The sequence below is a fragment of the Benincasa hispida genome, chromosome 3 (assembly GCF_009727055.1).
Source record: "Benincasa hispida cultivar B227 chromosome 3, ASM972705v1, whole genome shotgun sequence".
NCBI classification, from domain to species: Eukaryota; Viridiplantae; Streptophyta; class Magnoliopsida; order Cucurbitales; family Cucurbitaceae; genus Benincasa; species Benincasa hispida.
In genome coordinates, this window is record NC_052351.1 from 56,318,556 (window position 1) to 56,346,288 (window position 27,733).

The following is a 27,733-nucleotide window of genomic DNA, read 5'->3' on the forward strand; positions in this document are numbered from 1 at the left end:
GATACGCTATGAATGAAGAATTCCAATTACCTTGCGGCCACGTTCACACTAAAGTAGGTGTCAAGTGATTACTTTTATTATTATTTACTTATTTTTTTCGTAATAGTAATGAGATATGATATTTGCCTTGAAATTTATAATCAAATCGTATAATTTAATCGAGAAATAAAAGGTATTCAACCTCATTGCAATTTAAAAATTAAGTCAAATTCACTACCTTTAACACTATCCTTACAGATATTGTTAAACAATATGAAAATTATGAATTTGTCATGTTTATTAATTACCTTAATTATTACTGTTATTACTACTGTTACTATTACTTATCGATACCGTTACTTACCATTAACGTTATCGTTAGGGTCAAATAGTAACGGTAACAGTAAAATGTGACATATTCATAATTATAGGTAAATGTGATCAAAATCAATCCAATTGTGTATGTGGTTCAAGCCTATTATGATTCATCCATCAATGAAATCTCATTATGATTACACTCATTTTCATTGCAGTTTGGTAAACGTGGTCTAAGTTAAAAATCACTTCTAGTCCTTCAACTTTCATTAAAGTAACAATTTAATCCCTAAATTTTTATTGGTAACGATTTGGTATAGGTTGTTTCAAATTTATAACAATTTAATCCTTGAACAAGTAACAATTTAATCCCTATACTTTACAATTTGTAACGGATTAATCTTTTTATGAAAAATATTTTTGAGATTTATTGAAATTTTTTACGCATGTACATCGTTTAATTGATTGGAAATCAAACTTTTTTTTTGTATATATATAAACTATAAATATTAGGTTGTTACATAATAAAATTCAACACTTAGTTTTAAAGAGGTTTTTCACAAAAATGACTAATTTGTTACAAATTGTAAGGTATAAAAACCAAATTGTTACTTATTAATATTCAACCGTTAAATTGTTATAAATTTGAAAGTATAAAGACCAAATCGTTACCATTAAAAGTTCAAGGACTATGTTGTTACTTTAGTGAAAGTTCGAGGACCAAAAGGGACTTTTAACCTAATATATGTATCTATATTGGTCAAAATACCTTTTTCATCAAAGATTTCTAGTCCCAAGTTTCAAAAAAATTATACTTTTAATTTTAATTTTTTAGTTTTTTTAATTGGCCCCTAAGGCTTCCAAATTTACACTTTCAATTTTGATTATCCACCGAGTACTCAATAATAGTATTATATCTATTAACTACTCTGAAATAATTAAATTAATTATAATTAGTTTTTATTAATTTTTCATTGATATTAAAAGTATTTAAAAAATCACATAATAATTATTTTAAATTAATTAATTAAAAGTTGACACCAAATATCAATAAAACCTGAGAGTAGAAGTGTAAAATATTTGAATATAAAAACCAAATGAAAACTAAAAACTAAAAGATTTGATGGTAAAAATGTAATCTGAAACTTATAGACCAATGGAAATTAAGTTAAAAAATTATGAGTAAAAATAACGTAACATCTATAAACCTATAAACCAAATAGACTATATTCGAAACCAAAGATTTTTCCTTTATTACGGTAAATTTATAAATTTAGTCCCCATAATTTGAGATTTGGTGTCTATCTCACCATTTAACTTTTAAAATCATAAATTCAACCCTGAATTTTTTTTATTTTTTTAAAATTTATGAACCCATTACATACAAATTAGAAGTTTAAGATTTCATCATAGATAAATTTTAAATTTTTATATTGTAGCTCAATTTACACATCTAAAAAATTTACAAATTCATCGAGAGACCTATTAGATGCAAAATTGAAAGTTTAAGGCCATGTTTGGCAACTATTTTGTCTTTTTTTAAAAAAAAAAATAAGTCTATTTCTTCCAAATTTCTTACAATATCAATCTTTTTAAAGTAAATGTTGAATTTTTAGCTAAATTCCAAAAGCAATAACAACTTTTTTAAAATTATTTTTTTCAGTTTTCAAATTTTGGCTTGTATTTTAAAACTATGTGTAAAAAGTAGATAACAAATGAAAAAATCTATGAGTGGAAGTAGTATCTATAGGCTTAATTTTAAAAAACAAAATAGTTACCAAACGGATCCTAAAAGTCTATTACACACAAATTCAAAAGTTTATGAATTAAATAAACATAAACCTCAAAGTCAAGAATAAACTTGTACTTTAACCTATTTTGGTCTTTACATTTATGGTTTTGGTTTCTTTTTACTCTATGTACTTTTAAAACGTCTGTTTAACTTAATTTAAATAGTTCTTGTACACTTAAAAAGTTGTCATTTGATCAATTCATCGTCTAATTTCTCTCAATAAAAAAATGTTTAAAAATCCGGACCATATAATCACTTTTTAAAAGTATAGGGATTAAAATGGATATTTTGAAATACATATATTATAATATATTACTTTTCTCTTTCTCTTTTCTTTTAGGAGTATTTCAATTCTTATAATATTTTCTCTCTCCCTCTTTGTTTTTTAGGAGTATTTCAGTCCTTATAATATATTATTTAAGTCACATTTGGTAATTATTTTAGTTTTAATTTTTAGTTAAAAAAAAGTACTCTTGTAAACATCAATTTAACCTTTAAATCTTTTGCTTTATTATCTTCTTACTACGAATGTTATTAAGAACTAAAAAAAAAAATAGTTTTTAAAACATTGTTTTTGTTTTTTATATTTGGCTTAAAATTCAACTATTTTACTTTAAACAAATGAAAACTATTGCAAGAAATAAAGATAAGATAGACTTAATTTTCAAAAAACAAAAAATTAAAACTCCGATTGATAACCATTTTATTTTTTGTTTTAGTTTTTAAAAACTAAGCTTATTTCCTTCAATTTTCTTATAATGACTTGCATTTTTCTTAAGCATAAAAGTAGAATTCTTAGTCAAATTATTTAAAAAAAAAAAAAAAAATTAGTTTTCAAATTTTGTCTTGGTTTAAAAACGTGGGTAGAAAATAAATAGCAAAGCAATAAATCTAAAGATGTAAAAAGTATCTGTAGGCTTAATTTTAAAAAACCCAAAACCAAATGATTACCGATATAAAACCCCATTCGATAACAATTTCAATTTTTATTGTTGGTTTTTAAGAATTAAACGTATTTTCTTACCATGATTTGCATATTTTTTAAGTACAATAGTTGAATTCTTAATCAAATTAAAAAGTAAAAATAAAATTTCTAAAAAGTACGTCCGTTTAGTAGCCATTTATTTTTTAGTTTTTATTTTTGAAAATCATTTCTCCCTACTTTTTACAACGATTTACATATTCTTCAAGTACAATGATAGAATTCTTAGCCAATTTTCAAAAGCTATATTTTTTTAGTTTTCAAATTTTAGTCTGACTTTTTCAACTATTAGTAAAAAATAGATAATAAATGAAAAATTTTAGTAGTGAAATATTTTATAGACTTAATTTTTAAAAAACAAAAATAATTATTAAACGAAATCTACAATTTTTTAATTTTTAAAATTTAGTTTGATTTTTTAAAACATGAATAAAAAGTAGATAATAAAGTAATAAATCTAGAAGTGATAGAAATATTTATATGTTTAATTTTTTTTTAAAAAAAAAAAAACCAAAAAATTAAATAGTTATCCATAGAACCTAAAATTTTACTATTTTAATAACTACAGGTTAAGTTGAGAAAAAAAATATAAAGCCTTTTATGTAATCATCTATATTATATGGAATATCTTTAATTACCATTTGTAGCCTGTTTGTAAGAAACCGTCAAATGATTACGATTGATTGTGAGCTAAACTTTTATTGCACGTATGAGGTCATGGTGATGTAAGCAGAATAAATGCTTCTCTTTTGATTTTCTCAAAAGAACAAACGGTAGAAATCATCATAATTATTATTTGACTCTCTCAAACATTCAAACTGTCCTAAGTTATTATAATTTGTATTTAAAATGTAAATTATTTTAATTTAAATTAAAATAATATATATTTGAGTGATAAACTATAATACGATAATAAATAATAAAAACGATAGTAAATAGTAAATACGGTAATAAATAAAAATTTTGATAATATATTTGAGTGATAAACTATAATACGGTAATAAATAATAAAAACGATAGTAAATAGTAAAATTTTGAAATAGTGATAGTAAATAATAAATAATGTAATAAATAAAAAATTTAAAATAGTGATGAAGGTACTTAATAAGTGGTTTTGAAATAATTTTTATTATAATAAAAGATTATTATATTTTGATGATAACCTTTACCTTAAAAGATCCTTAAATTTTATTATTTTGAGATCAAAGTATATTTAAATGTATAAGAGTAGTACTTTGTTTAAATATATAAAAGTAGTAGTTAAATACATCTCAAAATATACTTGTCGAACAAAAAAGTCTATAACAAATTACGATAAAAAAAAAATATATACAGATAGCTCGCGACACAACCACACTTTAATTATAACAAAACTTTAAGAACAAAAAGAAAAACAGCTAGGTATATTGATCATAGATTGAAACTTCAAAGATTTCTACACACAATTATACAACATAATGAAAATAAAAATTTAAAAAAAAAAAAACATATTTTATATACAATGAGTTTAGGGATTACACACTCGCATTGAACAAAAAATGTTGCAAATACATTAACCCATCATCCAAACTCACATATCTCCAACTCACAATACTCATCATCCCCACACTCACACTTTCAATCCTAACCTTGCTTCCTCCTCCATTGTTCCCACGCAACCCCAGTTTCAGATCCGCCACTATGCCGCCGCTCACGACGTTCGAGCAGCACCCCGCTGCCGGAAGCTCCTCCGAGAACCACCCGTCGGCTCTTGGAGCCATTCCCACTCTTCCTCCACATTCAATCATTGTAAATACCCCCCTCCACCCTTCTAACACTAGGTTCCACACCACCTCCACCTCCTCTCGACCTCCGATCACCACCGGACCCCCTTTATTGCCATTGTCCCCGTCAAGATTTATGTCGAATTTGAATAGCCCGTTCCGATCCACGGCTAGCTCCCCACCGTGCTTCACGACGGTGAGGATGGACTGTGGCGGAGCTAGAAATTTTCATAGAGAACAATTATACTCGAATTCTAAAATATTCGAATCTATTCCGTTTGATTTCCTATTCTTTATGGTTTCTAAAATGTAATAATTTATTGTTTTGAAAATTTATTTATTCTTTTCTTCCTCCAATTTTCTTGAATATTTAGTCCAATTTTAAAACCAAAAAAAGTTTGAGGTATCGTATGATAATTATTTAAAAATTAATAGTATATTTAGAGAGTAATTTTTAAAATCACTCCAAACATGTTTTTAATTTTTTTTTTTTTAAAAAAAACTAATTTTGAAGATTGAAATTACATTTAAAATTGAATATTAAAAAATTATGTTTTCGACTAATTTTAAAAATTACATCTCTTAAAACTTATAAAGCATAATTATTGATGTGTTATCTATTTCTAACAATATTTTGTAAAAATTAATTTCATCTCTAAATTTCTTCTTTAACGTATTAAAAAATTACCTTTATCTTTTTCCACCAGTTCGTGACCTACGATGTACCTATCTTTATCGGTAGAAGAGATACTAATGACGAAGATGAGGTCGGAGAGGGAGAGAGTGGGTTTTGAGGGAGCGGGACGGCGACGAGCAGCAGCAGTGTGGCCGAGACCAAAGAGGCGGCGGAAGGACACAGGTGGTGACGTGGGGGCGGAGGAGGAGATAGCAAGGTTAGAGAGAGAAGGGAAATTGGCGGTGAAAATTGGCTCCCAAAGGTGGTCGGAGGCCATAGAAATGGACCAAAACTTGCAGACGCAGGAGGCGGTGGCCAGGGTTTTGGGGTCAAGGCGTTCGGCGACGAGAAGAAGCACCTCCCAAGGCGGCGGCGAAGAAAGTGATGGAAGAGGTGGTGCCATGAGGAAGGATAAGAAAATAATCGGTTTGGTGAAGATTCGATTTAATTCGATTATTTATAGAGTGGGAAGATTTTATTGGTGACACGTGGAAGTCAAATGTGCAATTGCATGGAATCAATTTGCCACGTCATACTTTTGTTAGCACAGGGGAAGTTATCTAATTATCTAAATTAATTTTTAGATTTGGTGTTTTCTTTTTGTTTTAATGTGAACATTTTTTTTCGGATGAAAAACGGAACGCCAAAAGGCCATACAAAATAGTTAAGAGCAAATACCAACCTTTTATATATTTCATCAAATTGTCCATTTATTTATCGCGGGACGAATTTACTTTATATTTTTTTAAATATATATACTTTTTATTTGTGTGTGATGAAAATTAGTATAATTATAATGAAATTATATTGATAGATCAATTGTAATAAATCTAAATCACAAACATAATTAAATTATTTTGGATCACATTTACTTAAATTTACAAATCTGTCAACATAACAGTAAATGTGATAAATTCATCATTTTCATATTGTTACCATAATAATATTTTTAATGGTAACGATAAATGTAGTGGAAATAGTAAACACTGTAGCAAATAAAAAAAATGATGAATGTAAAATAGTAAAAACTGTAGTAAATAGTAAATACTATTTCAGTACTATAGCAAACGAGGGTCTATATTAACGATAGCTAATTGAAGATTTTGAAATAATTTTAAATGTAATAAGAGGTTGTTATTAAATTTTGATGATAACCCTTACCCCAAACGTTTCCGTATTCTCTATAAATCCATCACTTTTTAACCAATTTAAGGCTAGTCTTTTTGAAGAGGTAAAAAGTTACTAGAACACTTTATACTTTGATTAGAAGACATTCTTGAATGTCGAGAGAAAGTGATTTTGAATATGAGACGATCGTGGCATATTGCAAATTAGATCTATTAAGAGGTCAGAGAATAACGACATTCTACATTATTTTTATTTTTTCATTAAATATAAAGAATTTGTTGTTTTATTTTAAATATATTTTGTTCCTTTTCATTAAAAACCGATAATATTATGTTTCTTCGGCGGTTTGGTTGGGGCACACATTATTTGTCACCAGGCCAGATACAGAAGCGACTAAACAAGGCACTTTTCCTTTTTCTCTCTTTTTTTCTTTTATTTTTTAAAATGATTTGATTGTATATATAATAATATATGAATTACTCGCCACGTATAGTTATAATTTTTTTACTTTTTATTTTTGTTTTTTATTTTGAAAAAAACATATGATATTTAATTTTTATTACATTAATTCCTTTTTAATTTTTCTCACACACACATGTATATATATATTATAGTACATTTAGATCTACATGTATATGAATATTAAATTACAAATTTAGTCACAAAGATTTGAAATTCGTGACTAATAAATCTTTAAACATCCAATTTTAACTCTAGTCCATTGTAAATGATCAATAAATATATAAATTACTTCAATTTTTATATCTAATAGGTTTTGGAAATATTAAAAATGTATAAAAAAGATAATTGTTTTATAAAACAAAAAAGCTATGCATCTAATTGAACCTTATACCACTGACATTAATAAATCTTTTGGTGTCTATCACTTATAGATATTGTCAATTTGGTATATTTGTAAATGAGTAATTTAAAATTTTTTGCTACTAATAGATACATTAATTTTAAAAAGATGTCCAATCACATGTATTAAGCACGAAGTTAAATTTAATATTTAATATAATATTTACGTTTTAACATTTTCAAATATGTAAGAGATACATTACATTAGAAATGTAGATTAACATTGTTATGAAGTTTTCTTTTTCCTTTATTTTGTAGTGTCTTTATTTATTTTTTATTATTATTTTTTTTACAATATGTGAAGTGGAAAAATTAAACTTCTAACCTTAAAGTTATAATACAAATACTATATTAGTTGATAGTGTGTATATTTATGAATTTTACTTTGAGTTTATATTTTGGTATTGTGAATGTGTGACTGTATGTTGTACTAAGGGATTGGTGTATCCTCTTGAACAGGATGTTTTGATTCTTAAATTTGGTAATTCAAAATTTTCTTTTAGTCATTCATGTTTTTATGTTACCAATGCTTTGAAAAGTGTACTTTAGATTTCATTAAATTAATTACATGACCCAGAGCTTTTCTAATCAGGAAATGATTAAAAGTATATTTGGGTTGACTAGAGAAAAAATATTTTTCTTTTTTTATAGACACTTTTATTTAATCTCTTTTTGATTAAAAAAAAAAAGGTTTAAAATACATTCTTAAAGTGTTCCAAAATCTATTTTGAGTGGTTATCAAATACTTCAAAATTTTTAATATAACTTATTTTCAAAATTAAACGGCTGAAAAGTTAAATCAAACACATCTTAAGGTTCCTATAAAAGCATTTATAAGAAGTAATTTAATGTCATGTATGCTGTTATTGAAAGGTTTAGTTTATAATATTGCATGAGAAATCATGAATATGTCTGATATATCTAAAAAAGAGCTATTCCTAGCTTAATTCGGGCTCGTTATTGGATTTTATGTATCTATTTCCCTATTTTGTGGGTACCGAGCAATCAAGAGATAGAATTGGCAATTTGGTGAATAACGAGGTTAATTTGGAGCAATTTAGAGTTGATTTGAGCATNGTCTCTTATACACATCTAGATGTGTATAAGAGACAGATCTGAAGCAATTTAGAGTTGATTTGAGCATTCAGGCTTCAAAGGAATCAAAAAGACCAAAATGCCCCTACTTCAGCGTCACAACGCTCACCTTATACGAAGCCTCGATGCTTACTTGACGCTAAAGGGCAGTAGCTTGATGTGCGCGGGAGCGTTGCAATGCTACTCCTAGCGTTGTAACGCTTCGAGTTGGCAACAACGCCAACGTTGCAATGTTTTTCCTGACGCTTGTGGCTTTTTTGTCGAGCATTGCAACACTGTTTCTAGCATTGAAACATTGCGAATATTTCTATAAATACCTCCCTTCGTCTTTAGGTCAAAATATGCTAACTTTTGAGGACTGAATTGATGGAGGCCGAAGTTAAGCCTCAATCTTCTTCTTTTCCCTTCAGATTTTAGTATCTTTAGGTTAGTTTCTCTTTTTGTTTTGGGTTGTAATCACCGGGTTGGATGTGTATCTCAGATTTGTCTATGAATTAAGAGGTAACTCCTATCTAATTTCTTTGAGCAAGAGCCCTATGTTTAATTTCTTGAAGGATTTGGGATGATTTGATTGAACCTTTATGGATTTTTTTATAAATTGATCTGACAAATTAATTTATTGAAATTCTTGTTTGCAAAATCGTCATAGCCTGTGCATATATTGATTGATTTAGTTGTGCATATTAGAATCGCATGTGTAAAGTCTAGACTTTTTTTGACCAAATGCATGTATGCCCTAATATAATCTTTTCCAAATAAATCATGTTATAAGATATGGATTTTTCAACTTGTAGTATGTCTCAACAATTGAACTCTTTCGTAATGCAGTTCAATCTTAACTTGTATGTCGCTAAGAAGGAAGAGTTGTAAATTGAATTAGGGTTAATTTGGTTTAATTCGAACTTGGCTAATTGGGCTATTAGATTTTCTAATAGGTTGAGGGGTTGATAGATTCAGTGTAATTAATTGACGCCTAATGAAAGAAATTGCATAGGATGTTAGCATAAATACTTTAAATTTATATTGAATAGATTAACCCTGGAATCATTCATGCCAAATTGTCAAGAATAATAACATATCAGATTCTATTGAGAAACTAATGATAGCTTCAATAGGATGATAGATGACTACGATCTTCCTCAATCAAATCTCCGAATACCCTTAGTGGGATCTCTCTCTAGATAGACTGAGTGCTTATTGTTTTGGTATATTGGGGACCAACCCTAAGGTTTCTTTATATACTAGTTCAATTAGAGTTCCCATTAAATTCTAATTAACTAGGAATGGGCTTCTACCCATTATGTCCATACTCAATTAAGAATCTAGGGCCTTAATTAATTAGATAATATAATAGAGCCCAATCTAACAAAATAACTTAATGTGATAAATTATTAATCCACATATATAGCCCATACTTTAATTAAACATATTATTATTTAAATATGTCTAACAATCTCCCACTTGGGCTATGTCTATGTACCTGATATAATTAAATCACATAAACCTTAAGCACGCATAAACAAGTTATTTCAATAATAGAATTCTCCTTTAGTTCAATCTGGTCCATCTTCTGTATTAGCACGGAATCAATGCAACTTTCATTACTACCCTTGTAACCAAAACCTTCCTTGATCACCAATTCCAATATATTCAATGACATAGTTCAAGTATGGATGGATAGCATGGAAACTACATGCAAAGTGATCTAGATCATGCCTATTTCTAACTGGTCCAAGTTTCTTAGTGAGATCATTCTTAAAACTTTATGCTAAACTGTATTTGCAAAACCACATGCATGATAAAAAAGTTCAAATAATAAAACTTAAACCATCAACTTTATTCTATATAGAAAATAAACAAATTAAGGTCAAAGAACATCCTCAATAACAAGCTCTCACTAAACCATGAAATCAGAAAAGTGACTAACACCCATGTGAGTAACATGCTCATGAAAAACTTTAGGTGGTAAACCTTTAGTCAATGGATCTGCCACTATAGAGTTTGTTTCTATGTGTTCTATCGAAATTTGACCATCCTGAACACTTTCTTTAACAATCAGAAACTTTACATCTATATGCTTTTGTTAGCGTTGATGCCCTAAACTCTCGTTGGGTCCTGTAGTTTATAAACACTATATTGAGCAAACACTTGTGATGTAATAATATATGATATTTTCTTCACTGTTATCTATGGAACATGGGATGTTTTCATTGCTTTACCACAAACCAATAAATTAAGATCTTTGGTTGTCATTGTAACTTAAGCATGTATGTGGAGACATACGGGTGGATCATGCCTTAAGTGATAACCATAATGGTATGTAGTATATGGATATAGGAGGGAAACCTTATCTTGGTGACACTATGGATACGACCCACTTTGTAGAGAGCTACAAGTGTTGTGACTTACTATAGATGGTATGATCCTAATCATTCATGTGGAGACATGGGAGCGGGGGTATCCTGTACAAAGGAATTTGTATAAGATCAAACCACGAAGCGTTATAGTCTCTTTATATAATGTCGTTTGTGACCGAGACTTCACTTCACTAAGATGACCATAGGTAATATGACCTCAATCCTGAGTGAGTTGGGAACTCCTGCCTTTGAGGGCGGTCCTTTGATTTGCATGGGTGCGAGTGGTCAGATTGCCGACACAAACTTACCACTTTGGGGATTTTTCTGATTGGGGAGCTGGGAACTCAACTACATAAGATGTAATTCACTCATTCTTCGAAGTAGGGGTAAATAGATAGGTTGCTCCCTTCAGGGCTGATTCTGAGGCTTGAACAATGTGGCGCCACACACCTTCTCATGACCTGAGAGGTGTCCACACATAATAGGACTATGTTGTATTGTTCATTAGAGGAATCAGTGGTGCTTAAGGAGTTAGATGTAACTACAGGGGCAAAACGGTAAATTGGCCCAATTGTACTTACGAGCATCTGTGAAGGGTTATCATACTGTTGATTGGTTATATCCAATGGACACAGAAATATATCCGTGGTGAGAAGAATACAACTGTTGGTCTTTAGTGAAGTGTCTGGCAGTTAACGGATGGTGGATCTCGTGGCTAAAGAGTTTAATCAACTATTCACGTATCGTTGGAGCTTCAAGCCACAGGTTCATAAGGTCCCCTTGGTAGCTCAATGGATTCAAGTTGAGAATCAGTATTTGGGTCAGTTTGAAGTCTTCAAATTGACAAGAAGGAGTTTGATTATATATGATATGATTAAACTGGTCAATTGTATATAATATAGTTGACATGATGTATGAGATACATTAATTGGAGGAAAAGGATATAAATATGATTTATATCTAGTGGAGGAGAAAAGGATTATGGTTTATATGTTGCATATGATGTGATATTAAAACTATATATTATAAATATAATATGATAAATTGGTTATTATATTTATTTATATTTAAATAATTATGAGATAATTGTTAGTGGTTTTCTTCATAACCGTATGTGAAACTAGGATGTTGTATTCAGTTTTGATAACTGAAGGATAAAATGAAAATAACTTTCATTTTGAAAAAATATTGGATAATCGCTTCAGATTTGTACACTGTCCATCATATAGTTAACGACAGCCTACACGATAGCTCAAGTTTTCCTAAACGATCGTATACACGCGCAGTCGACCTAAATGATCGTATATCTTTTACTAAACGATCGCGCACGAGAGCGAGATTACCTAAACGATCAACTCGATTACCTAAACGCCTTCCCTCTACCAAATCCAACAAAGCGCACACCTTCTGGATTCTCACTTCGAGAATACTGAGGTTACTGAGTGGTGGTGTCCTCCTTGCTGCTTGTTCGTGTAGAAGACNACCTTCTGGATTCTCACTTCGAGAATACTGAGGTTACTGAGTGGTGGTGTCCTCCTTGCTGCTTGTTCGTGTAGAAGACCGTTCGGTGGTGAGCGGCAGCGAGATTTAGTGGACGATTGTCTTGGCGTGCATAGCGACAGCGAGAGGTGCTGTTCCTAGCGAAACCAAGAGAAAGACAGAAGAAAGGTTCTTCAATGGTGAGTTTTTCGGTTCTTTGTATTTAATTAGTTTTCTAAGTATGCCGTAATTTGTTATGAAATGCATAACATGTATGTATGTTTGTGAATGCGGTTTTTCTATCACAATGAATTTGTAATGATCTTGCTTCCGCTCATGGGTCCTTTTTTATAAGAGTTCCTTCAGCTTTGACTTTGTATTGCTTCTATTGTTGTTGGAATATATTATTGTCCACTTATTGTCACAAAATAATTTTAGTGGTCTTTTTATGCCAACCATTATCCGCAGCCTAGTGAAAAAATTTCGCAACCATATTCCATGATTAAATGTCTCATAACATGCTATAAACTATGCAACCATGGTATGAGAAAACATAAGTGTTTGTTCAACACTTTTTCAGGATACAACTCCTCTAGCCAATATGAAGATATGGCCTGAAGTGCATTACAAGGTGACTTGGCATCCTGCATAATCGGAATCAGAATACCCAATGATCTCCAAAACTTCTGATCTTTGATAAGTGAGCATAATCTTTTGTTCTCTGTAAATACCTCAAAACCCGTTTGGCTGCTTTCCAATGATCTATCCCTGGGTTGCTCAAATATCTGCCTAACACTTCAACTATGAATACAATATCTGGACGTGTACATACTTGACTTCCAACAGTCGATACATATGGAACCTTCTGCATATCCTTAATCTCGAGTGTGGTCGTGGGACATTGAACTAAACTAAATTTATCACCTTTAGCGATCAGGGTATCTCCTGGTGCACAATCTTTCATTCCAAATCTACTCAAATAATTTCAATGTAGTTCTTTTGTGACAATCTCAAAATACCTTGAGAATGATATCATAGTATTTCAATTCCTAATACAAAAGAAGCATCATCAAGATCCTTCATCTCAAAATTATTTTTGAGAAATCTCTTAGTGTCATGCAATAAACCTACATCATTACTAGTTATGAGTATGTCATCGACATATAACACTAGAAAGATTGATTTACTCCCACTAAAATTTTGATATACACAATCTTCCACTATATTCACCTCAAAACCAAAGGAGGATATCACTTCATGGAATTTGTGATACCATTGACGAGAGGCTTGCTTGAGACCGTAGATAGATTTCTTCAATTTGAACACAATAGACTTTGAATTACTAGACACAAAGTTTTCTGGTTGCACCATATAAATCATCTCATCAATGTTCCCATTGAGAAACACAGATTTTACATCCATCTGGTGTAGCTCTAAATCAAAGTGAGCTACCAATGCCAATTATCCTAAAAGAGTCTTTTGATGAAACCAGAGAGAAAATTTCTTTGTAATCAATGCCTTCCTTTTAAGTAAAACCTTTTACAACAAGACGAGCTTTATATCTTTCGATATTGCCATGTGAATCCCTTTTGGTTTAAATATCCATTTACAACCTATGGGTTTCACTCCTGATGGCAGATCGAAAAGTTCCATATTGTCTTTCATGGATTTTATTTCCTCTTCCATAGTACTTATTCACTTTTGGCAGTTAGAACTTTGTAAATCTTGTTGGAAATTGATTGGATCATCTTCCATTATGCCCACATCATCCTGATGTTCTTGAAGAAACACAATATAATCATCTGGAATTACATTTCTTCTCTCTAGTAGATCTTCTTAGTGGCATTTCTTGAGATTGTTGAGTTTAAACTTCAGGTTCAACAACGGAGACTTCAATGTTGTCTTGTTCTATAATTGATTTAATAGTGAAGTTAGGAATTGGAGCCTGAACATCATTTATAACCATATGAGGAAAAGAAACTAATTCCGCTTCAAAGACAATTTTCCTTATGTTATCTTCCCCACCAAACTCAACATCCTCAATATTGTGGTTGATGCCCTAAATCTCGTAAGGTCCTGTAGTTTGTAAACACGTGTATGAACAAATATTTGTAATGTAATAATATGAGATATTTTATTCATTACTGTCTATGAAATATGAGATATTTTAGTTACATTAACCACAAACTAATGAACTAAGACCCCTGGTTATCGTTGTAACTTAAGCATGTATGTGGAGATATACAAGTGGATCATGTCTTAAGTGATAACCTAAATGGTTTGTAGTATATGGATAAAGGAGGGAAACCTTATCCTGGTGACACTACGGATACGACCCACTTTGTAGATGTTACAAGTATTGTAAAATGCTACAAATGATCTGATCCTCATCATTCACGTGGAGACATGCGAGCGGGAGTATCCTATACAAAAGAGTTTGTATAAGACCGGACCACAAAATGTTTAGTCTCGTTATATAACACCGTTCATGACAGAAACTTTTATTTCACTAGGATGACCATAGGTAACATGACCTTAATCTTGAGTGAGTTGGGAACTCTTGCCTATGAGGGAAGTCCTTTGATTTGCATGGGTGAGAGTGGCCAGATTGCGACTCAAATTAACCACTTTGGGGACTACATTTATTGGGAGCTGGGAACTCAGCTACACAAGATGAAATTCACTCATTCCCTGAAGCAAGGGTAAGTAGATAAATTGCTCCCTTAAGGGCTGATTCCAAGACTTGAACAATGTAGCGTCACACCTTCTCATGACCTGAGAAGTGTTCACTCATAGTGGGACTATGATGTATTGTTCATTAGAGGAATCAGTGGTACTTAAGAAGTTAGATGTAACTACAGGGGCAAAACGATAAATTGGCCCAGCTGTACGTACGAGCGGTTTGTGAAGGGTCATCGTACGTCGATTGGTTATATCCAATGGACACAAAAATATATTTGTATTGCGAAGAGTGCAGTTTTCGGTCTTTAGTGGAGTGCTCGACAGTTAACGGATAGTGGATATTGTGATTAAAGAGTTTAGTCAGTTATTCACATACCGTTGGAGCTTCAAGCTACAGGTCCATAAGGTCCCCTTGATAGCTCAATGAATTCAAGTTGAGAATTAGTTTTTAGGTTAATTTGAAGTGTTCAAATTAACAAGAGGGAATTTGATTATATATGATATAATTAAATTGATTCAATTATATATGATATAATTGATTTGATGTATTAGATACGTAATTGGAGGAATTAATATAAATATGATTTATATTAAATGCAATAAAGGAGAAAAAGAACTATGGTTTAAATATTACATATGATGTGATATTAAAATATATGTTATAAATATAATATGATAAATTAGTTATTATATTTATTTATAATAAAGCAATTATGAGATAATTGTTTGGTAGTTAATTTTTCCTCCTTTAACTGATCAGGTGGGAAGTTATTATCAATTTTAATAACTGAATGATAAAAGTGAAAATTGTTTTCATTTTTCATTAGTACATAACATTCGATCGGGAAAAGATATAGCTATACGATAGCCATTGAGAGAGTGAACGATCAAGCATCAAGCATCGAGTTTGCTAGACGATCGAGTACCCAGTCTATACGATAGACTTAGCCATTCTCCCACTTACTCGATCGTTCAATTTCCCCTTCCCTCTACCAAATGCACATAGAGCCCACACCTCCTGGATTCTCACACCTAGAATACCAAAGTAGCCTCTTGGTAGTGTCGAGTTTGCTGTTCGAGGGTCGAGGATCGAGTCTTACTCGATTGTGTTCGAGGATCTAACAGTTTGTGATTTGCACTGGTTATTTGTTGCGTTCGTGCATTTGATCGAGTTTGCTTGGACGTTGGACTAGTGTCAATCGAGGGAATACTCGAAGAATAGTTCTTTAAAGGTATGTCACTCGATTCCCTTTGCATTTAACTTGAAAGCATGCTGTAATTTACTCGATGACACATAACTGTTGTTGATTGTTTGTAAATGCTTTGTTATTTCGCAATGGATTTGGAACGATCTGCTTTCGCTTAATGGTTCTCTTGTTTCAGAGTTCCTTCACTCAAGGAATCTAGCATTTCTTGTCTCAAACAATGATATAGACGTGAGATCATAAAACTTAAAACCTCGAGAGCGCTCAGAATACCCAACAAAATAGCAGCTCTTAAGTCCAATTTTCTCTCATTAGGCCTATAAGACCCAGCCTCAGCTGGACAACCCAGATGTGAAGATTATGGGTGTTCAAGGGTTGGGTTGGGTTAAGTTGAAAGAATTTTAGACCCAACCCAATTGTTTGGGTTATAAATTGTTTCAACCCAAATAATCTTTATTAAAAAAATGCAACCCAACCATGAAATATTTGGGTTAGGTTGGTTCGGGTTAATCGGGTTATTTATTTAATTTTTTTTTTTATAAAAAGAAGTAAAATATAAATATGTAAAAATCTAATTTAATTGTTTTCATATATTGAATTAAGATTAACAACTCAATTTCAATTTATATAGTGAAAATTTTCTTTCTAAAGTATAGAGAAACTGCTTTTAAGAATTGTTGAAGAATAAATTATTCAAAAAATATTGGAATTAAATAAAATTAAAATCAATATATGTATAAATAATTATATTATAAGTAATAAAAGAATATATTTTAAAGTTAATAATAAATTCGGGTTGGTTTGGGTTATATTAGGTGAACTCATGAACCAACCCAATCCATAAAATTTTCATTTATTTGAACCCAACACAACCCAAATGGGTTAATAACCCAACCCAAACCGTACGGGTTGGGTTGAGTTGATCGGTTTTTTCGGGTCATCGGGTTTTTTGAATATCCCTAGTGAAGATGCCTAATACTAGGTTTCTTTATGTCCACAGCTCATAAAGGGTTTTTAACTACTGCTTTACTAGGTACCCTATTAAGGATATATGTTGTAGTCTTTAATGCCTTACCCCAAAGGAATTTTGGTTGAGAAGGATGACTAATCATACTTCTTACCGTATCTTTAAGTGTTCCATTTCACCTTTTCGCTACACCATTCATGTTGGGTTTATCTGACATAGTGTATTGTAGGATGATTCCATATTCCTCTTGGTATTTGGCAAAGGGCCCTGGACGTTGTTCACTTGATCCATCATATCTACCGTAATATTTACCACCACGATTAGATTTGACAGCCTTAATTTTTTTTTTAGAGTTGAAGTTCAACTTCAGCTTTGAAAGACTTGAAAATGTCCAAAGATTGAGACTTCTCATGAATTAAATATAGGTACCCATATCTTGAATAGTCGTCTATGAACGCAGTAAAATATTGTTGTCTATTCCAAGAGGTCGTAGGGAATGGATCACAAATGTCTGTATGTATTAGTTCTAAGATGTCTGAGCATTTGTTGACACCTAATTTTCTTATGTTTGTCTGTTTTCCCTTAATACATACCATACAAACGTTGAAGTTACTTAAATCAAGGGAATCAAGAATTCCATCTAACACAAATCTCTGAATTCTCTGTTTAGAGAGGTGACCTAAACACTTGTGCCATAACATAGCGGAATCCTCATTTAATTTATGCTTTGTACCACATGAATTAGATAACAGTATCTTGTTAAATGAAGCAAAAGAATCAAGCATATATAGACTATCAATTAAAGAACTGGTACCAATAAGCTTAGAATCTTGGAAAAGACTAACTTTATTATTTCCAAAAGAATAAAAAAAACCAAAATTGTCCAAATTGGAAATAGAAACTCAATTCCATCTTAATGACAGTACAACAAAAGTCTCATTCAGATCCAAATAACAACCAGTTTTTAAAAGTAAATGTACAAAAAAAATTTCATTTATCTCGATATCAAGTACTTTTAATTTACCGTCGAGATTGGACATTTCTAAAATGTATTCCCTTACTGTTCCATTTCCTTTATACTTAATAGAAGTTAAAGAAGTCAAAAGATTACTTGCTTCTCCTTTTTCATTTTTAACAAAATATTTCTAAATTTGAGCAAGGTACTTATTGGCATTTTCATTTTCTGTGATAGAGCACCGAAAAGACTCTGGAATGGAGTACCTAATGATCATCAAACACATGCAATTTGATCGTTCCCACTTCTCTATATAGCCGTATTTGGCTGTTCCTCAGTAGAAGTAGGTTTATTGGTCCTTAATGCAAGGTCCAAATCCATACACCCGTGAAGTATCTCTAGGCTTTCCTTCCAAATCTTGAAGTTTGATCCATTCAATTTAGGGATTGAACTCATATTTCAGATATTGAATAAGACAAACTAAAACAATAAACAAAAAAAACAAAAAAAAAAAAAAAAGAAAAAGAAAAAGAAAACCATATTTTCATAATTAAAATATAACAAAATAATTTCACATATGTGGTGGGCCTTTAACAAGATACCTAGTACAACATTGACGTCCAGTCTTTGAGCAAAAAACACCAATTGTAAATGGTACTCTCAACGTAGTAATCAAAATACTGATAATTAACTCTATAAAAAAATAACCTTTATTTAGACTGACTATTTTTCACATGAGCAATCCTTATAATTGCCACATACTCATTACCACATGCATATCCACAATTTGACCAAATAATTATCTTCCTTTGGGCCGATAATTATCCGCATAAATTCATGAATATGCACATCTTATATTTTAGAATTAAATTAATCTAGATAACAGAGGCTACTTTGGTAACATATTATTTTGACCAATCTAATCTAAAATATAAGACACAATAATATAACAATATTATTGCACAAAAATAAAGGAGGAATAACACCAAATAGTCTTTACCAATATTCACTTAATAAATGCAAACACATAATACAAATAGTCTTTATCAATATTCAACTAAAGTGTTGTGAACTCTTTGGGATGATTAAATCTTAATGGAATTTTTATAAATTGATATGACAAATTAATTTATTGAAATTCTTGTTTGCAAAATCGTCATAGCCTATGCATATATTGATTGATTTAGTTGTGCATATTAGGATCACATATGTAAAATCTAGATTTTTCTGACCAAATGCATGCATCCCTTAATATAATCTTTTCCAAATGAATCATGCTATAAGATATGGCTTTTCCGGCTTGTATTATGTCTTAACAATTGAACCATTTCGTAATGCAATTAAACTTTAACTTGTATTCGCTAAGAAGGAAGAGTTGTAAATTGAATTAGAGCTTATTTGGTTTAATATCGAACTTGGATAATTAAGCTATTAGATTTTCTATTAGGTTGAGGGGTTGACAGATTCCGTATAATTAATTGATATGCCTAATGAAAGAAATTACATAGGATATTAGCATAAATACTTTAAATCTATATTGAATAGATAAACCCTGGGATCATTCATGCCAAATTGTCAAGAATAATAACATAACGGATTCTATTGAGAAACTACTGATAGCTTCAAGATGATGATAAATGACTACGGTCTTCCTCAACCAAAACTCCGAATGCCCTCCTTAGTGAGATCTTTCTCTAGATGAGATTCAAGAAAGACTGAGTGCTTATTGTTTTGGTATATAGGGGACCATAGCCCTAAGGTTTCTTTACATACTAGTTCAATTAGGGTTCCCATTAAACCTCTAATTGAATTAGGAATAGGTTTCTACCCGTTACGTCCATACTCAATTAGGAGTCTAGGGTCTTAATTAATTTAGATCATATAATAGGGCCCAATCTAGTAAAATAATCTAATGTGATAAATTATTAATCCACATACATAGCCCACACTTTAATTAAATATATTATTATTTAAATATGTCTAATATAGAAAACTCTATCTTGCTCTAGAAATTAGATAGACTCCTATTCTGAATTACATTTACCTTTTATTTTAATTTCACGCATTTATCTTTTTCACACCAAAATCCCTCATTCACCGCTCTAGTTAGGCAATTAACTTAACGAAACAAATCGCGTTTTCCTATGGATCAACTCGAACTTACCACTATTGCTACGTTTCAGTAATAATAAGAGTAAATTCGGTATATACAAATTTTCTTTTCGTTAAATTTGAAGCTTATTAACTGTGGCCTATCAAATTTCTTTGAAGTGCTTTTACATAGTCAAAAAAAAAAAAAAAAAAAAATTCTTAAAAAGATTAATGTTGGACAAATGTCATGAAATTAATTTTAAGAAAAATCTAAAATTATTTACCATTGATTTTTCAACAATTTTTGGTGGAATGATTGATCGGGAAACCACCCTACCAAATTTGTCCCACTTTCCTTTATATATATTATGACTTTTTGCTCCACTTTTGTATTGATCCTTTTCTAAAAGAAAAAAAAAATGTCACTTTTAGTAATTTGATAGTTAAAGAATCACTTTCTAGACTAACGAAATTCAACATCACTTTAAATATATGAAATCAATTTAAAAAATTTGGAACCAAACATAATCTGATGGTGTGAAAATCAATTTTACAAAATCAATTATACTTAAATTTTCTTTTATAAATTTTTACTTCAACTATCATTCTCAAACATGCACCATTGGTCCATCATGTCTGAAAAATACTGGTTTTTGCATGATAATTCAATAGAAGAAATCAATTTTTCTTGACTTTTTCTTCCTGAATTTTCCACTATTTGTTAGTTATATAGTTTTATTTCATTTCCACCTTGCGCTTGCAATTTTACATATGAACTTATAAACCTATGAATAATATTTTTCTCTCAAAATATTTCAGAAAAATATTATGAACGTTATTATGGTTCAAAAAATTAATAACAACCTTTCAATACGTGTACTATATACCTATTGATGTGAACCCATATTCAAGTATGTATTGGGTAGATCAATATACGAAAAAATTTAAATAAGACATTTGATTAAATGACACTACAAGAAATCTAACTTCTCTTGACGTTACAATTCGTCGGGAAAGAGTGGAAAATGCGTCGGGAGAAGCTCTCCCGACGAATAATGAGTGGGAGTTTGATCGAGAAAAACTCGTCGGGAGAGGAGCTCCCAACGCATAAATGGACGGCGTCGGGAGTTAGTTGAGGAACTCCCGATGTATGTATAAGGCGTTGGGAGTTCCCCTAATTGCCATGTCAGAAAATCCCGAACTCCCGACGGTTGTTTCATGCGTCTGGAGTTCCTGAACTCCCGATGGGTTATTTGATGCGTCGAGAGTTACAAGAACTCCCGACGCAGTAATATATGTGTGGGGAGTTCCTTCATTAATTGAAAATTGTCTTTCAAATATTTTTAATTTATAGTCTGTAATTTTTTAAAATCTGATATGAATAACCTGTAAAATATAATTAACCAAATAAAGATTAACATAATAAATAAAACAACGAAAACAAAATCCATACTATAACAAATAAATAAAAAATTACAATATCCTAAAATAAAACAAAGTCGATACTAGAACTTCATAAACATTCATATCACAAATACATAGAAGAAATAAAATGAAAACAACGTCTAGAACACAAAATCTTCAACAATCGTCCAAACTCATCTCCGAACAACATTCTACAATAAAACAAAAATATTCAAATGTCATAATCGGTAAACATCCACAACACGTTCAAACTTCATAAATAAAACACCCACAACACATTAGAACTTCGTAAACATTCATAAACACACAAGGACTCCAAGTTCAACGACAAGACTGGTGTAATGAAACTCTACCCACCCCTACGACAAACATGGAACCTCCCGAACATAAGTAAACATACAAATATCATAAACAAGAATCAACACACATAAAACTCAAACTTTGTCCCCAAAATGGTTTAAACCAATCTCAACCCACCCCCGCAACACATTAGAACTTCGTAAATATTTATAAACACACAAGAACTCCAAGTTCAACGATAAGACGAGTGTAATGAAACTCTACCCACCCCCCACGACAAACATGGAACCTCTCGAACATAAAAAAAATACACAAATATCATAAACAATGACCAACACACATAAAACTCAAACTTTATCCCAAAAATGGTTTAAACCAATCTCAACCCACCCCCACAATACATTAAAACTTCATAAACATTCATAAACACACAAGAACTCCAAGTTCAATGACAAGACGAGTTTAATCCATTATTTATTCATCCTTAAAAATAAATCTTTTCTGACCAACTTGTAATCCAAAAGAATAACCTAGATTAGAGGACAAAGTACAAAGTTTTTATTAAGCATGAATTTCGATTAATTTAATACAAAATTCCAAGTTTGTTCGGAGTATTTAAAATTTTAAATAATTTATAATACATGATTTGACTTTTTTTTGCCCCTAATGTTATTGATTTTTCCCCTAAACTAAGTCCAAAATTAAGTAAATTATAACATTCATAATTCAAAAAATTGCATAAATTGAAACATCCACAATCCATGGCTTAAACAAAAAACAATGCTAATTAAAAACAATCCACAATAACATCCATACTCCAAAAAATTACATAAATTGAAACATCCACAATCCACAATAACAACTCAATCCACAATAACATGCTATAAATTAATCCACAATCCACAAAAACAACTCAATCCACAAAAAATTGCATAAATTGAAACATGTATAATCTACAATAACAACTTAATCTACAATAACATGCTATAAATTAATCCACAATCCACAATAACAACTCAATCCACAAAAAATTGCATAAATTGAAACATCTATAATCCACAATAACATGCTATAAATTAATCCACAATCCACAATAATAACTCAATCCACAAAAAATGTATAAATTGAAACATTCATAATCCACAGTAATAACTCAATCCACAATAACATGCTTAAATTAATCCACAATACACAATAACAACTTAATCCACAAAAAATTGTATAAATTGAAACATCCATAATCCATAATAACAACTCAATCCACAATAACATGCTATAAATTAATTCACAATCCACAAAAAATTGCATAAATTGAAATATCCATAATCCACAATAACAACTCAATCCATAATAACATGCTATAAATTAATCTACAATCCACAATAACAACTCAATCTACAAAAAATTGCATAAATTGAAACATCCATAATCCACGATAACAACTTAATCCACAATAACATGCTATAAATTAATCCACAATCTACAATAACAACTCAATCCACAAAAAAATGCATAAATTGAAAAATAATGATTTAAATTAATATATAAAATAAGAAAAAATAAAATGGAAAGATTACCGATGGGTGGCGGTTGAAGGAGGGGAGGTGGCGATAGTGGCGACTGGACTAAACGATGACTGAAGGAGCGGCGGTGGCAGGTTAGGGTTGAAAATGGGGAGAATAGAGAAAATGAGGAAGAAGGGATCTGGCTTTTACTAGATCCCATCTCCCGACGCCACCTGACGGGTGTCGGGAGATCCTTTGGAACTCTCAACGGTTAGGGTATGGCGTCAGGAGTTCCCCCGGAACTTCTGACGCCTATTTTATTCGTTGGGAGTTTCTGGGGAACTCCCGACGGTTCTTTAAGGCGTCGGGAGTTCCCGAGAAACTCCCGACGCCTTTTTACGTCATCGGGAGACACTATTTCTTCCAACGACCAAGCTCCCGACGATCGATTTAGGCATCGAGGGAGCTCATTTTTCTTGTAGTGTGGACTTCTTAAATTTAGAGACTAAAATGAAATTTCAACTAAAATTTAAATTATAAATTCTTACGTATTTCTATAAATGTTTATTGATAACTTCAGTTATCAATTTACTCGATTAATTCAAGTAGTGTTTTTTTTAAAAAAATAATTAGTAAGAAAGTTGATAGTTTTATAGCTATTTGCAAAAATAAACATTCCCATTAAAAAATTGAAAAATTGTTTTAAATAGAAGACTGCTGAAAATATTTTCAACTATAGAAAATTTTTGCAGACTATCAGTGATCGATGATAGTAGTCTATTAGTGTCTATTACTGATATACAGTAATATTCTATTATATTTATAAATATTTTGGTTCATTTTTCTATATTTGAAAACAACCCCTAAAAATTCAAATAACCAATGAAAGGTTCCGTTAAAATAATTAAGATTTCGTTATAAAAAAGTAATAATTAAGATTTTCTTAAATCCATTTAAAAAAAAAAATAAAAGGAAACCATTTTTTTTATTAATATGATTTTTCAAGTAAAAAAAGAAATAGATAAATAAATATTTATAACGGATTTATTTTTAAAGATATATGAGTCATTTCTAAGAAAATATTAGATTTTTTTTTTTTAAAAAAAATAGATTGGAGTGTATTTTTTCTAATTTAGATTCTTGTTAAAAAAGATAGAAGCATATGTTTTTTAAATATTTTTTTTTAAAAATAGATTAGAATGTGTATTGATTTGTTTAAACTTAAATTTATTTTTGTTTTTAATTTACATATAATGTAACATTTTTTTTAAAATCTTCTTATGTTACATGGTGTTAGCAAATTTAATACATTAATGATTTATTATCAATAATATGTTTTCAGTTTTTTTGTTTGTTTATTTGAAGTATGTGTTAGAGTTTTTCTTTTTAAATCATTTTTTAAAGAATACTATGAGTAATATTTTGGAGTGTTTGGAGTGAGGAGATGGGATGAGATGAGATATGAATTCAATTCATTATTTGGGAGGCCAACTTCATATGTCATCGACATTTTATATCATGTCCACCAACAATGTACTCAGCTCTTATTATCATTGATGCCTCGTTGCTCAATTTTGGCGACCACCTTTGACGTCCAACTCCAACGACCACTGCTTGCAACCAACTTTGACAACATCCAACGACCACTGTTGATGGCCAACTCCGACGACCTCCGAAGGCGGCCACTCACCAACTCTAACAACCGTTATTTTAAATTATGACTACTACAAATTTGTGCTTTGTTAACACTTGAATTTTTAAAGTAATTATTAATTTAAAAATACATACAAAATATCAATAAATGTTTATATTTAAGTTGACACACAAAAATTATCAATAAAAACACATTTATTGACACAAAAGTTCGTAAGTTCCGCCAAAGTAATTTAACATTAGTTCATAGTATTTTATAGTTGTTATTCATAGTAATTTAACATTAATAAAATCACTTCTATCATATAAGAAATCAAATAAACTTGTATGTAAAAACACTTTTGAGAAAAAAAATTGTCAGACACATGAGTATTTTTATTTTAAAAAGTTTTTAATTAAAAGTGTTAAAATAAAAATGATTTAACTAGAAACTGTTAGCATAAGTACTTTAAAACTATATTGAACAAATAAACCCTAGGATCATTCATGCAAAAGTGTCTTGAATATATACGTACCAGATTTCATTGAAAGATTGATGATGACTCTAAAGTGGTCGTTGTCTTCCTCAACCAAAACTCTGAATGTCCTTAGTGAGATCTCTCTCTAGATGAGTTTCAAGAAAGACTGTGGCTTTGGTATATTGGGCATCATAACCCTAAGTGTTGAGGTTGATGTCCTAAATCTTGTAGGGTCCCGTAGTTTGTAATTGTCATGCGATGCCCTAGAAACAAATAAGGTCCTTTTGAAGGTTAAACTTGCGGTCCCTAAATTTTAGAAATATTTTAGAAGAAACCTGGATAGGAATTAAGGAGATTTTGGTACATAGGTTTTGAATAAGGCATCTCGAAAAATCTAGGAAAGAAAAATGCGGTCGACTTTCTAGTGAAAATCTTTAGTCTATGCTTGAGGACAAGCATTGAAATTTGGGGGTGTGATAAAAGGCAGAAATGCACGTTATTACAATGCAAAGATATAAAATAATGAAAGATTGCGACGGTAAAAATATATAAAATCGCGTCCAAAAGCATTAAGTTTAGAACATTGCGATCGCATGCGTCCATCGCATTAAAGCAGCTAATTTATGTATTTTGTGTAGGAAAATAGGTTGAGAAGCACTTAGCTAACATGACCTATGATATTCATTGTATGCGATCATCTTGTCTTATGTATGTGTCCATCACCCCTTTAGAGCTACTCGAGAGAGAGTTTAAAGAAAGAGCCTAGACTTGAGAGAGCTAGGTTAAAATCTAGACTTGAGAAAGAAACATTAGAACCGTATAAGCAAGAGATAGAGACTTAGAGATAAGCTCTGTTTGCTAACATGCATCGCATGCATTCTAGAAATAGGTTATGATAGTATGCGGTTGCCTTGTGTATGTGTGTGTCATTCATCATCGCATAGACAAGAATAGAGGCTTAACATAAGTCCTATAGACATCATCGCATACATCGCATGCGTTCTAATACTAGGAGCTATAGCAGTTTTATTGAGAGATGACTTGCTATTGTATGTATATAGCATGATCGCATAACGTGAACGCAATCTTAGGAAGTGTTAGCTAAAAACCTTCTCAACTCGTTCTCTTGCATACTCATTGTACTTTTGTGTTATTGATTCTTTTCTCAATTCCACCGCATAGAATCTATACATTAAACAAGCATACAACCAACACATTGATTTATTTGTCACCGCAAAGTTATCAGAAATCACCGTCGCATACTATTTCCTTAGTCCTTGTGTTCGACCCTGGGCTTACCAGGCAATGTAGTAGAATTTATACTTGGATTTTTCTAGGAAAACTTGCATGCACAACGCATACTTCACCATCACATTTTACACCATTACTTCATCATATTCACCACGCACCAAGTTTTTGGTGTCGTTACCGAGAACTACGGCAATACAAATTGTGCTAACAGTAACTTTTTTATTTTCTTTGCAGACATTCCATCTCTGTGCACCGTTTCTCCTTAGGTAAGGGAGGAAGTGGGCGTCGTATGAGTGAAGGAAAAAATCCTGAGCCCAATTACGACCCAGAGATTGAGAGAAATTTTAGAAGAAGAAGAAGAAACAGCCGCCAACAACAACCAGAAGACAGAGCACCAAACGCAAATAATATCATGGCGAATCCCATTCTTTTGGCGAACGACCGTAATAGGCCCATCCGGGACTATGCTTCGCCCAACCTCTATAATTTCTCACCAGGAATCATGAGGCCAGCTCTTGATGGATCGAGGTTCGAGATGAAATTGATGATGCTGTAGATGATTCAAACTGTCAGACAGTTTGGCGGTAGGTGTGGCAAAGATCCACACGCCCATCTCCAGAGTTTTATTGAAATCTGTAATACGTTTGTGTTCCCAAACATCTCCGCTGAGGAGGTTCGATTAACACTGTTCCCATTTTCGTTGTGTGACCAGGCACGGAAATGGGCTTATTCTCTCGAACAAGGGGAGATTACATCAAGGGAACAAGTAGTGGAGAAGTTCATGAAGAAGTACTTCCCTCCGATGGAGAACACC

General features: G+C 31.1%; 1 protein-coding gene across 1 annotated transcript; it reads right to left on the reverse strand.

Moving 5' to 3' along the window:
• Window positions 1–4,470: 4,470 nt before the first annotated feature.
• Window positions 4,471–5,921, reverse strand: LOC120074536 (probable F-box protein At5g04010). Its single transcript, XM_039027690.1, has 2 exons — window positions 5,520–5,921; window positions 4,471–5,049 (listed from the first exon to the last, which is right to left on the reverse strand). The coding sequence occupies exons 1-2, from the start codon at window positions 5,908–5,910 to the stop codon at window positions 4,583–4,585; spliced, it is 858 nt and encodes a 285-aa protein (XP_038883618.1). The 5' UTR covers window positions 5,911–5,921; the 3' UTR covers window positions 4,471–4,582.
• Window positions 5,922–27,733: the final 21,812 nt, after the last annotated feature.

What these genes read in the sequence shown, in the direction of transcription:
- LOC120074536 (XM_039027690.1), bottom strand. Translation starts at nt 5,910, where the DNA reads ATGGCACCACCTCTTCCATCACTTTCTTCGCCGCCGCCTTGGGAGGTG. An exon ending in ACTGGTGGAAAAAGATAAAG is followed by an intron (nt 5,050 to 5,519) that starts GTAATTTTTTAA and finishes GAAAATTTCTAG; the next exon opens with CTCCGCCACAGTCCATCCTC.